The sequence below is a fragment of the Macrobrachium nipponense genome, chromosome 40, assembly GCF_015104395.2.
Source record: "Macrobrachium nipponense isolate FS-2020 chromosome 40, ASM1510439v2, whole genome shotgun sequence".
NCBI lineage: Eukaryota > Metazoa > Arthropoda > Malacostraca > Decapoda > Palaemonidae > Macrobrachium > Macrobrachium nipponense.
This window is the reverse complement of record NC_061101.1, coordinates 3832563-3846721: the sequence shown is the minus strand read 5'-3', so window position 1 is coordinate 3846721 and position 14159 is coordinate 3832563. Positions and strand designations below refer to the sequence as shown.

Here is a 14159-nt window from a genome sequence, read left to right as displayed (position 1 = left end):
CTGTCGTATTCGCTTATATATATATATATATATATATATATATATATATATATATATATATATATATATATATTTGTGTAAAATATAAAACCTAGAAACTTATTACGCTATGGATATCTTGCCAAAACAATAGGATTGCATACCTACACATACAATACATGAGAGAGAGAGAGAGAGAGAGAGAGAGAGAGAGAGAGATGAGGAGAGAAGAGGAGAGAGAGAGAGAGAGAGAGAGAGCAATATTAGGAAATGCTCCAAGGATTCTAAAAAATTAAAAAAAGTAAAAAAACTAGTTTGGCATAAAAAAGAGAAAAAAACCAAAAAAACCTCCAAATGAATAACACGACAGAAATGTCAATGCTAATCTTTCTTCAGAAAAATATATATATTTTTTTTCCTGATGGCTGAAGGGCAGATCATATCACGGTGCCTTTATTTTCAAAAGAATATATATATATATATATATATATATATATATATATATATATATATATATATATATATATATATATATATAATATATATATATATATATATATAGAGAGAGAGAGAGAGAGAGAGAGAGAGAGAGAGAGAGAGAGCCTCTACCCCTTCTCCCAGAAATACAGAACAATAGTCAACTGCAAGCAAGCTATCATCGTGAGAGAACTATTAAAACACTGTTAATTACTTTTGTAACAAGCTACATACGTCACACAGTCTGGAGGTAGAGTAATTAAGGAGAAAAGCACTGAAGACAAACGGGAAAGGTAAAGGGGTCATGGGAGAATGTGCGTGAGACTGCCTCTTTTTAAAACAAAATATATAGAGGAAACTGTGTGAGTAAAAAATGAAAAATTGTTAAGATACAATAAAGTTTTACACATACTTACCTGGCAGATATATACTTAGCTTATGTCTCCGACGCCCGACAGAATTCAAAAACTCGCGGCACACGCTACAGGTAGAGTCAGGTGATCACCCCCTACCGCCGCTGGTGGCGGTAATAGGAATCATTCCCGTTTTCTGACAGAATTTTTCTTCCTCCTATCTCCTGAGGGGAGGATGGGTGGGCCATTAAACGTATATATCTTTGCAGGTAAGTATGTGTAAAACTTTATTGTATCTTAACAATTTCATTTTACACATGCAACTTACCCGGCAGATATATACTTAGCTGATTGACACCCTTGGAGGAGGGTAAGAGATAGTTAATCAATATGAATAGCAATTCAAAAACAGGGAAAACAACTTTTGTGTAGGTACTAAAAAATAAAAATAAACTTAATTACCTTGATTCCTACCATTATTGGGCAGAAGACTTCATGAGAACTGTCTTATGAGTCTGCTTGCCTCGAGAGTTCCAGTGAGGATGAGACTACATGAGAACCCTTCTGGATCATGTCAATGGGGCGAGCCCGCTTACTCGACAGAGCCTTATTTGGATCATACCAATGGGGCCTATCCCACTTACATGGTAGAGCCTTCACCTTTGTCGTATCAACGGGGACTAACCCTCTTACAAGACAGAGCCTAGGTCCAAAACATTACAAGGAGCATGAAAACAACCAATCTCGACCACCTGACCACACTACTTTGTTATACACTACGAATTGAAAATGGTACTTTTTCCTGACCACTTTCAATCGACCCCATAAAAAACAACACCACAAGATTAAAATCCCTAATCTATCTAAACTAAGCCTAGATTGGTTTCAGCCCCTGTCCCAGCACCGAATCCGCAGACACGTAAGGTCGAGAGCGAAGCACTTATCATAAGTCACACGTACATCTCTCAAATAGTTAGACGCAAACACAGAATTGCATCTCCAATATGTGGATATCCAATTAAATCGTTTTAACGACCTATTCTTTTGTTTGAAAGCTAATGAGGTTGCTACGGCTCTGACCTCATGTGCTTTCACTTTCAGCTGCCCGAGGTATTCCTCTTCACAGGCAACATGTGCTTCTTTAATAGTTTCTCTGATAAAGAAAGCCTGTGCATTCTTTGACATCGTTCTTCTCGGATCTCTTACCGAGCACCAAAGGCTCTCTGAGTTTCCTCCCATTTGTTTTTTCCTCTCTAGATAGAACTTGAGGCTCCTTACCGGACACAAAGTTCTCTCTATTTCTCTCCCTACCAGGGAAGTCAATCCTTTAACTTCAAACGTCCTTGGCCAAGGCTTAGAAGGATTCTCATTTTTTGCTAAAAATAGGGGTTAAATGAACACACTGCAGAATCCTTTCTGAAGCCCACTGTGCCTTCTAAAGCCTGTAGTTCACTAATCCTTTTAGCTGATGCTAATGCAAAGAGAAAAATTGATTTTCTAGTCAAGTCTCTGAACGTTGAGTTATTGGGAGGTTCAAATTTCTTTGACATGAGAAACCTCTAGTACCACATCCAGGTTCCAAGCTGGGTGTTCTGGCTGTCTTGGACTTCGAAGTTCTCAAATGATTTAATCAAATCGTGTAAATCTTTGTCATCTGTGATGTTTAGCCCTGTATGTCTAAACACCAAGGAAAGCATACTTTATAACCTTTTATAGTCGAGACTGCAAGGTTACATTTTATTCTCAAATATAATAGGAAATCTGCTATTTCCGTCACAGAGGTACTGGAAGAGGATACATTCTGATTCCTGGCCCACCTTCGGAACACTTCCCACTTCGACTGGTACACGCGTATCGTTGACGGCCTCCTGGCCCTTGCAATTGCCTTTGCAGCAGCGCGTGAAAATCCCTTCGCTCTGACGAGTCCTTCGACAGTCTGAAGGCAGTCAGACCGAGCGCGGGGAGGTTTTTTGTGTGGGTATCTGGTCGAAGTGGGGCTGTCTGAGAAGATCGTTCCGTAAAGGAAGTTACCTTGGAAAATCTTCATCCATTCCAGTACCTCTGTGAACCACATCTTGAGCTGGAACCAAAATGGGGCGATTCAGGGGGTCAGTTTTACTCCTTTCGTCAGAACAAACTTCCTTATTACGTTTCCTATGATCTTGAAAGGAGGAAAAGCGTAGCCGTCTATTCCTTCCCAATTTAGGAGTAGGCCGTCTATCGCTACTGCTCTTGGATCTGAATCGGAGAGCAGTAGTTCTCCAGCCTGGCATTCCAATGAGTTCGCAAACAGGTCTATGTTTGACCTTCCCCAAAGGTTCCAAATTTTGATTGCAGACCTCTGAGTGTAGAGTCCACTCCGTGGAAATGACTTGATCTCTCCTGCTCAACAAGTCTGCTCTGACGTTTTTCTCGCCTTGTATAAACCTCGTCAAGAGTGTGATGTTCCGCTCCTTTGACCATAGAAGAAGCTCTTTCGCTTCTTGTACAGTGAGCGGGAGTGAGTCCCCCCCTGTTTCCTTATGTAGGCTAGAGCTGTCGTGTTGTCGGAATTTACCTGCAACACTGAGTTTTGCGACTTGGGCTTCCCATTGCCTGAGAGCCAGATGCACCGCCAACTAACTCTTTCTCGTTGATGTGCCAGGACACCTGTTCCCCACTCCAGGTGCCTGACACTTCTCTCGGGCCCAACGTCGCCCCCCATCCCGTCTCCGATGCGTCTGTAAACAACACTAGGGAGGGGTTCGGTAACTGCAGCGATAGTCCCTCGTTCAGTCTGCCTGGTTCTAACCACCAGCTGAGGTTTTTCTTTATCTCTCTGGACAGAGGAAAAGATTCCCACAGATCCTGATTCTTCTGGTCCCAATTCTCCTTCAAGAAGAATTGAAGAGGTCTTATGTGAAGCCATCCCTAGAGAAACGAACTGTTCCAAAGAGGAGAGGGTCCCCAGAAGACTCATCCATTCCCTCGCGGAACATTGTTCTTTCTCTAGGAAGTCTTCACTTTTAGAATGCCACCGTTCTGTCTTTCTACGGACGAAACACTTGAAAAACCCCGAGAATCCATCAGAATCCCCAGATAGACAATGCTTTGCTGGGGATCCATCTGGGATTTCCCGAGGTTTCACTAACAGTCCCAGAGACTGAGTCAAGTCCAACGTTGATCTTAGGTCCTCCAGACATGATCCCTGGATTGCGAGCGAATCAACCAATCGTCGAGATACAGCGATATCCTTATTCCTTTTAAATGCAGCCAATGTGCTACATTTTTCATCAATCCCGTGAAAACTTGGGGAGCTGTGGAAAGACCGAAACAAAGGGCGCGAAACTGATATACTTGGCCCTGTATCATGAATCTTAGATACCTTCTGGACGAGGGATGGATGGGTACATGAAAGTAGGCATCTTGGAGATCCAATGACACCATCCAATCTCCTTTCTCAGCGCTGAAAGAACTGACGACGTCGTCTCCATCGTGAAACGTTGTTTGATCACAAAGTGATCAGAGCGCTTACGTCCAGCAACTGGTCTTCCACTCCCCGGAGGCTTTTGGTACCAGAAAGAAGGCGATTGCTAAAATCCCCCCCATGGTGACTTGTCTAACACCTTTTCTATCGCCTTCTTTTCTAGCATCTGTTGCACCAGATGTAATAGTGCTTGGTTTTTTAAAGGATCTCTGTATCTTGCCGCTAACTCCCTTGGAGTGGAAGTTAAGGGCGGCGGTTTTTCCCTGAAGGGATCAGGTATCCTCCTCTCGAGGATCGAGAGGGACCAGTTGTTGCCGCCCCTCTCTGAGCCCAGACTTTCGAGAACCTCAAAGTCTGGCTCCTACTGGAGTCTGGAGGACTCCTGTCTCACTGTGGCTTCGAGAATGGCCTTCGAGAAGATCTTCCTCTCTTGAATGGCCTTCTACTCTTAGTTGCGGGTCTTGAGGTCGTTCTTCCTCGAAAGGGCTGTTGGAACGACACCTTATTCGCTGTTCCCTCTCTCTTAGCCATCGGCACCGCCGGTTTAAGCCTCTTGGCGGACTGAGCAAGAAGATCCTGCGTAGCTTTCTCCGACAGTGATCTGGAAATGTCCCTCCTGTCTCCTGAGGAAAAAGGTATTCCGAGAGCGGAGAAAAAGCAAAGAGGATCTCTGCAATGGCGAAACAGACTTGGAGAGGAACGAGCTATACACAGATCTCTTTTTGAGCACTCCTGCCCCAAAGAGAGATGCTACTTCTGTGGATCCATCCATGACTGCCTTGTCCAGACATGAAAGGACACTTGAAAGCACCTCCATAGTCACGAACTCCGGATCTTGCGCTCTTTTTGCTAGAGCTCCTAAGGCCCAATCCATGAAGTTGAAGACTTCAAGTGTGCGAAATAGACCCTTGAGTAAATGGTCCATCTCGCACATTCCCCAAGACGCTTTAGCCGACAGTAGAGAGCGTCTTCTAGAAGATTCTACTAAAGCAGAAAAATCCGCGTTTGCAGAAGCCGGAAGGCCTAACCCCATGGGTTCCTTCGTGTCGTACCAGACACCCGGCTTACCTGTCAATCTAGACGGAGGACACAAAAACACCGTCTTACCTGCCTCCTTCTTAACCAGGAGCCAGTTCTCCAGATTCTTGATGGCCTTCCTCATAGAAAGGGTTGGCCGCATCTTGACAAAAGAAGAAGGGGATTTTGCCAACTTCGTACTTGATAGCAAAGATCCCGGAGAAGGAGGATCAGCTGAACAAAGTGAGTCCCCAAACTCCTGAAGAAGTAATGCAGAAAGTCTCTTATAATCAGAGACTCCTACTTCTTTCGTCTCTTCCTCCTCCGAGACTTCCTCCAAAGTTACATTCGGAGAGGGAGACTTCTTCGGTGAAGAAGTCCTGGCCGGTATGTGACTCTTATCCTTCAAGAGCTCGTCCGAAGGAGCCGTTCGTTCAATCCCCGAGATCTGTTTCCTCGGTAAAGAACAAAAGTCCGCTCTACTTCTCTCCCTAGTTCTTGATACCTACTAGGCGAGGATCGAGAGGATCGGGAGCCTGAGTTATTAGGCTCTTTGGCGCCTATCCGAGAAAAACTCGTTTCCATTCTCGAGCGCCTACTATGAGTAGGGCGCGAATCCAAAGTCAGGATCCTTTCAGGCTCTTGGTGCCTGTGAGGAGAGGCGCTTGCGCCTACTCTTCTGTAACTCTTAGGAGTAGGGAGAGCGCCTGACAGAAGGCTCCTTTCAGGCTCCTGAATCTTACGAGGAGAGGCGTCAGAGCCTACTCCTGATCTACCCGGATTAGGGCGCAAATCCTTGGAAAGGCTCTTTTTAGGCTCTTGCTGCCTTTGAGGGGAAGCGCTTGCGCCTACTCTTGCTCGCTATACAGAGAGTATGGGCGCAACTCCTCGATTAGGCTCCTTTCAGGCTCTCGAAGCCTGCTAGGAGAACGGTAAGCGTCCGTTCTATATACTCTTCCAGGAGTAGGGCGCGAACCCCTGTTTAGGTTCTTCGTAGACTCTTGGAACCTACTAGGAGAAGCGCTTGACTCCCTCGAAGAAAGTCTACCATAAGGTCTTGAGTAACTTAACGAGACTCGATCATCCAGACGTCCTCTCGAACGTTGGCGCCTTCTAGACTCATCCTTATAAGGAGAGCCTTTCTCGCTTCTATCTCTCTTATTAGAGCGTTCTCGTCTTCTACACTTGCAGAGGAGATCCTACTCCTCGGAGATCGTTCGACAGATACGAAACGATCGTCTTCTCGCAAGGAGACTCCTTCCTGCCGTGCGCTATGATTCCTAGCTTCCGCGCTTCTACGAGGAGAAACCATCTTCCCTGCCTCGACGAAGTTTTCAAAGGAGTCGTCTTACTCTTAAGGAGGTCGAATAGGCTCTTACCTGGAGAAGATAGTCTATCATACTCCTCCTTCCTAACAGATCTCTTGACTGGAAGAGAGGCGTCCTTCCTGCGAGCAGGCTCCTTGCGCCTACTAGTCGAAAGCGAGCCTACTAACGAAGAGAGATTCTCTTGGAGATCCAACAGGAATCTCTTAGTAGATGACCGAATCCCTTCTGGAGAGGCTTCCGGATCGTTCATAGCCTTCTTAGGCGCAGGAGAATACTCCGGAAAAGGCTCCGGGCTGGAGTCTAGAGCGCCTACTCCTGGAGGTTTCCAGGCTCTCTTGAGAGGGCGCGATTTGTAAGAAGAGCTCCATCCTCGTTTAGGAGAGGACGAATCAGAGTCGGAAAAACACTTTCCTAAGAGGCTTTTCCTATAGCTCTCTATAGCAGCCTGGGACGAGTCTACAGGACCTGCTGAAAAAGGGACGCCTGACCGTTGGGGATACTCTACATCCCCCTTGCGGGCTTTCGACATTCCTACCTCCCTTCCGGGCATGGGAGTAGTCTGAAAGAGGTCTAGGCCTAGGAGCGATGCGGAGTCGGTCAGACGCCCCCTCCACTGCACTGGGGACACTGCATTTATCACTAGACACTTCACCCTTACCTTGATTCATATCCCGCAATTGCTGTTGCAAACTGCGGATTGAAGCTTCCACAGCGGCTCTCTCGACAGACACATCTGCGGGTTCGCTGCGGGGGGAAGGAGCTGAAACCAAAAAGGAAGATGGCGAAGCTACTACAGGGTTAGAAAAACTATCCTGTTCCGCAGAAACAGGATCTACTTGAACTTCTAGCTGAAGCTTTTCTAATCCTATCCTTTTCTAACTTTCTAACATACGAAGTTAGTTTCTTTCCATTGTAATTCAGTTAAGTTCTCACATACATCACACGTATCCTTAACCGAACAATCCTCCCCCTACATTTTACACAGTGTGAGGGTCCAAAGTAGCCTTAGGCAACCTCACCTTGCATCCCTCATTTACACATACTCTAAACAGAGTTCCAGGTGTTAACTCGGACATAATTACTAACACAAAGCGTATGCCAACAACCAAAGATCAAATACTTCCCAAATAATCCTCGGCGAAGCAAGCAAGAAAATTCTAATCAGGAGCTAACAACAAAGTTGTTGTCAGCACCGGCGCGACAGAAAATTCTGTAGAAAACGGGAATGATTCCTATTACCGCCACCCAGCGGCGGTAGGGGGGTGATCACCTGACCTACCTGTAGCGTGTGCCGCGAGTTTTGAATTCTGTCGGGCGTCGGAGATAAGCTAAGTATATAATCTGCCGGGTAAGTTGCATGTGTAAAAACAAGCTATAAATATACAACAAAATTACACACACACACACACACACACACACACACATATATATAAATATTATATATATAAAGTGGGGCGCTGAAAGTCTTTGCACCCCTGAAGGCTGCGTAAAGACTTTCAGTCGTCTTAAAGATCCTCCATATCAGTCACGGAAAATGCCTGAGAACAAATGACTAATTGGCACCTTTTATTGTTTTCCACTGTGTCCTTGATTAAGGAAACAATAACTGATCAGTAGCTCATTAGCCGTGGGTGTAAGCCGGTTTTTTTTTTGCTGGCACTCCTGTCAGGATTTGTTCGTCTCGTGGTGTTGCCCTTGTGTTGCCAATCCTGTGCCTTTATGCGTAATGGTGGGTCCTTATACTTCTAGGGATGATCGTGTAAGGGTCATTCAGTGTTTTGAATTAGGGTTGAAATTACCGCTGAAATTGTGCGGCAGACGGATTTGAAGCGTTTTCTCGAACAGTTCAGAACATTGTTGCGCGGTACAAGGCGTCAGGGAAGAAGAGGTACCTCTTCCCGCCAAGAAGTCTGGGAGGCCCCCGTTGCTGTCTGAACGATCTATTTCGCTACTGAGAAGGGAAGCAGAGCTTAATCCTTCACACAGTGCTCGTCAATTCAGGGAAGAAAACCCTGAAATTTTAGGAAAGTGTAAAGTACGTACTTTACAGACGTACTTGTCATGCAAGTTGGGATTCAAGTGTGTTGTGGCTCCTAAGAAGAGCAAGCTAACTGACGACCCATATTAAGAAACGAAAGTTTTTTTTTCATAGATTTGGTAAATGGGACGTTAATAACTGGAAAAAAGTGTTGTTCACGACGAATCCACATTCCATTGCTCGGCAAGCACCTCAACGAAAGTTTGGCGAAGTCCCCGCCTTAAGGCAAGTGCGTGACAACTTATTCGTCCTCGTGAAAAGTTTCCCAAAACTTTGATGGTATGGGGTTCTATGGGTTATGAGGGCGTTGGGGAATTGTGTATATTTGAAAATAATGAACGAGTGAACCAGCACATTTATTACGTTGTGCTAAATGAATATTAGAGGGGAGCTTTGAGAAGACAGGTGCTTCAATTCTTCAGCAAGACGGCGCACGGTGCCACACAACGCCATTGATTAGGAACTGGTTGCAGGATTGTGGTGTGGAGCTTTTAAGTGACTGGCCCCCTAATTCCCCTGATTTTAGTCCCATAGAAAATCTGTGGTCGATCATTAAAAAACGTTTGCAGAAGGTTGACTGCTCCAATATCGAGAAACTCAAAGCCGCCATCATCGCTGCTTGGAACAGTATCGAACAGAGATCTGTCAGCACCTCATGAAAGTGTTTCCCCGACGGCTGAAGGCAGCTAAAGAGAACAAATTTGTGCTACCAAATACTAGAAAGTCTAAGGTAAACTGACACACCCATTCAATATCTTTACTAAATTTTTGCATTCCTTTACAGATCGAAGAAGGTGCGCGTGTGTATGCGTTTGCCTAAATTGCACTGGGGTGTAAAGACTTTCGGCGCCTACTTTATATATATATATATATATATATATATATATATATATATATATATATTATTTACTTTATTTTTAATTTCAAATTTAGCTATCCTTAGTTTACATAGTCGGTAATTATAATTTTCACTTACCTGTGCCTTTTCAACACACACAAATGCATGCACAGCTATATATATATATATATATATATATATATATATATATATATATATATATATATATATATTATATATAATATATATATATATATATATATATATATATATATATATATAATATATATATATATATGTATATATAATTATATATTTTATAAACAATGTGTGTATGATTGGTAATAAATTGTACTAATAGAAATAGAAATAAATTATCATTAAATGCATACATTTTATACTCAAGATTTTTAAATTTATATAACAATTTTCTTTATTGCAGGTGCTATAAGCAGATGAGGACCACATCTTATTGTACCCTGGGGGTATTCAAAGTGAAATCGATGAAGGATGGCGCAAGAAAGGTAAATTCAGAAATGCACCTCACGTAGGTTTATACTGATTTCCCTTTTACTTGTATTAATTTGCTAATGTTTTGTTCTTTTCATCTACCAACACAAAATCCACCGTGCGAGAGGTACTATCTAGAGTGGTTCACCTAAACTGTCTTTGCTTTTGCATTTCATTTTTCTTTCCTTTTGTATATTGTAGTCTTTTCCCAACTTTCTAGTTAACTATGTATTGCTCCTCTTTGTGTCCAGAACTACAAGAAATATATCTCTGCTATCTGTGTGATCTGGTTAAAATAGAATACTAATCCCAACGTATCATTCTTATAAAAAAATCACTGTAGCATTTTCATATCTTACCAATTTATTTCTACTGTTCTTGCATTGTTTCCTGTCACTTGCACACACAAACACATTTACCCCCTTATCTTTCAAGAGCTTTTCCTTTCAATTATGCAACTTGTACACATAAGCTGACTATTATAAAATATAGTAACATTACCTCAAGTTCTCACTTGTAATTTCTTCTACTTTCAGTATCCTCATAATCTCAGCCAATTTTCTGCAGCTTTCATGTGCTTTGCAACTTTTTAAATAAATACATTTATTATTTTATCATCTGTAATCATTCAACTTTCTTCTCTAGTACTCCCAATAAAGCACTGTTTATACCTTTGGATCACGACCTGTTACACATTTTTCCTCTCTATACTGATACAATATTGATACAAAAGTACATATTACTACTTTCCAAATGCATTAGGAACTATTCAGGTGGGAAGACTGCATGCTAATTTTTACCAGACATAAAAGACAGACTAGAATTTTCAAATAGTTTTCAACTATGTTCAAAATACCACTCTGAGCCTTAATGAAAATTCCAAGAAAATTTTACTAATAAAATGGATGTAGTGTCCTGCGTAAGTTGGAAATAATTTTTAAAGTGGAAACTGGCAGATGGGAAAGTCAAAGTAGATGAGCTGGGAAAAAATGAATCAAAACCTCTACACACAGAAAATAGGAAATATTCTGAATAATAAAGCCGCTGAAGAAAGATGAAAGAAGAAAGATGAAAAAGAAATAAAAAGGGGCAAAGTACAAGAGAGATGTAACAGGTTACTTACCTGTATGTGTTATGGAGAGGTCCAGGCATAAGTATCCCAGCTGATCGACTAAGTTGTGGCATGGAGGGGTCATGGTACACAGAAAGATCTGTGTATCCTTTGTAGTGGCTGTAGTTACTGACAGGTACTGAAAAGAAAAGAAAAAAAACTAAAGTTATGAAGAGGTTTGAAAATTCAGTATTTATATCTCAACCAAGCAATTCCCATTTTAGAATTAAAAAATCTATATTTTTTCCCCGTAAACCCTACAACTGAAAAGTTTACCTTCAACAAAACACAAAATACTGCCATACTTTTGCAACCACTTACTTGGAGATATAAAGATAAAAAGATCTGGTAAATTTGTTGTGTTACTTGGCATAAGCACAAAAATTCTCAAAAATATTAACATTTTCATTAAATAAACAGTTGCCCTTATTTAACGCAGACTTGATATGCCATATCTGCAAAGTGCAAATCAGGCAGGAGGGTTTTTTGACTATTCCCAATCAACAGCATTTACAAAGCATTAAAAGTTAGTACTCCAATTCTCAATCATTAAGATTATGGGACATGAAAGTGTGCTATTCCAGAAACACTAAAAAACTCATTAAAAATATTTACTAACTAGAGTGCACAGTGACATATGTGGCATGTATGGGGAAGGCCCAACCAAAACTAGTATTCTATCACATACAAAAACTATGACAATAAATAAAAATTTACAAACTACCAAAATTCATATAAAACATTAACATATATATGATAAACAAGGGCTGAAAATCTTCACAAACAAAGAACTCCCCAAAAACTACACTGCATAAAGCACTTGAAAACCTTCATTATACTACACTTTATTAGCAAAAATGGCATCTTAACTAAGCAGGGAATTCCTACATAATATGGAACTAGTCTTAACATTAACTTAAGAGGTAGGTCAGAAAATCAGCTTGTTTCAGTGCTAATAATACATAAGAGTACTTCAAATGAATTGCCTTTGCCATAATCAACAAACATTAATGGTTGGTATAACTTGAGTCATATATTCATAAAATGTGTGACATAAAATACCAAAACTTCTGAGACTGTTTACACTAAAGGCTCTGCTCCAGTACAGGTATACTGTACCAATAGTAACATCAAAATTAGGGTACCCTTATGATGTTCAAATCATAAAATACAATACGTCCGTTTTTAAGCATTTTGCACCAACAAAAGAAACCCTTTTTTGTGTGAACAAATTACTTGGTCGGTCTCAACAATCATCCTCACCTTCCTGGGAAGGTCCTTCCAAAACATGACTATTGGATATCTCAGGTTGCGAAGAATACAGCATTGTGGCCCGAACGTTGACAGGGTTTACTCCAGGGCCGTACTTTTGAACCAACGCTGTCTCGTAATCTGGTGCTGGTCTGTACTGAGGTAGTAGAGTTCTGAAAGGAAAAGATACATTTGTAATAATACCTTATTCAGTAAAATATAACATTTTCTAGAATATTCAATATTACTGCTTTTCAATAAACTATCTTTTTACACCTTCCTTAATCTGCTGGTACGATGTGAGTAAATCATTGATAGTTTACCGAGACAAGTACGTCATAATTATGTACTTTCACCCCTCCATCATCATATCTTTAAGATTCTTCAAACACCTAACTCCAATTAACCTATTATTTACCATGTGGATATCAAATACAGCCAAATAATATTCTTATCAGACAATAACTGGTAAGCCATTGATAGGACTGGATTAAGTAATTTAGGCTTAAATGTCAAGCACTGAAGTGGCTACACCAAGCAGCACTTTGGTAAGATATTGATGATCCTTCTAAAGAGAGAACTCAAGTCTAATGTCTGGATAAAAGAAGGGACTTTACTTTAAAACTCAACAATTCATTAAAAGCTTCACCTAAGGTTAACTTTGTTAGGAAAAATGAAGCACATAATTTTTTATTGGTTCTGTTTTTACTAAGTATTTTGGATACTGGTAATGTATGATAGTATTCCATATACGTATATATATGTAAATTTAGCTTTTGCAGACAGAACCACTACTATATTAACACGATGGGTATTACTAAAATATAGCAGGGTGTTACAATACTTGTAGACATTTGTCTTCTTTGTTCTATGCATTACTTACTTGAGTATTCCTGTGTTTCAAGTTATTGCTAAAGTTTTCCTTCATCTATACTCATTCTTCATTTCATGTTATTAAATGCAAGTATTGCTATGGAAAACAATTGTCCTGAATTCTGAACTTTAAAGTACAGGATTACAGTATAGCAATCAGTTTAGTTTATGTATGTGGTAAGCATACATTGATGGCATCTCCATTGAACATCCAGACTTTCATTTGCAATTTTCCCTAAAAAAACAGTGCAATGAGCTACATATCTTCCAGATAACAAACTTTATTATCTTATTTTCTTGTTGTTATTAACCTGAAGTCCAACCACATCACCATGATATGTTAATTCTGAATGGTTTCGTATGTTAATGTAAATGGAGTTTTCTTATATAATTGGTAAGTAATGCAACAGAAACATGACAAATTTGTAATTAATTTTTACTTTTCATAACTAACAAATCTGAGGTCTTTATATATGGGAAAAATCTCAAAGCACAAGCTGGATACTGTTTACAAAGAGAACAAGGTTGGGGCATGAGTGCATTGGCCAATCAGGAGAGAGTAGGCGGAGGCTGACCTCTCTCTCCCTCTCGCATACACAGTGACGCACTAGTCATCTCTCAAACCATCTTCAAGCAAATGAGTGCTGCCCTTTCTAGCTTAGCATCCGGTCCTTTATGCACTTCCTGTTCATTCTTCACCTTGGTGTTCTGGTTTGTTATTTGCGAGTATCTGTCATATAATTGTGAATATCTGTGTTACTATGCATTTGCATTCAAGATGTAAACCCATGAATCATCTAAGAAGGCTAGGCCTCAGAAGAAATGTCCTGGGGTAGGTGACAACCCTTTTTTCTTTATCTACGCTCTCTCAGTACTGATCCTCATTCAACTTGTAGCAGATACAGATCAAATGAATGC

General features: G+C 41.0%; 2 protein-coding genes across 4 annotated transcripts in view; one reads left to right on the top strand and one right to left on the bottom strand.

Annotated features, from left to right (window-relative positions):
- Positions 1 to 14159, top strand: part of LOC135211813 (uncharacterized) — a 395519-nt gene that overhangs the window by 303000 nt on the left and 78360 nt on the right. The window lies entirely within an intron of this gene.
- The window catches only part of LOC135211894 (tyrosine-protein phosphatase non-receptor type 14-like), a 68102-nt gene that overhangs the window by 17016 nt on the left and 36927 nt on the right, over positions 1 to 14159 (bottom strand). For all 3 annotated transcript variants that reach the window (XM_064245122.1, XM_064245121.1, XM_064245123.1), the window contains 2 exons: positions 12381 to 12541; positions 11130 to 11256 (listed from right to left, as the gene is read on the bottom strand). In XM_064245122.1, the coding sequence (XP_064101192.1) occupies positions 11130 to 11256; positions 12381 to 12541 (288 nt within the window). The remainder of the gene's footprint in view (positions 1 to 11129; positions 11257 to 12380; positions 12542 to 14159) is intronic.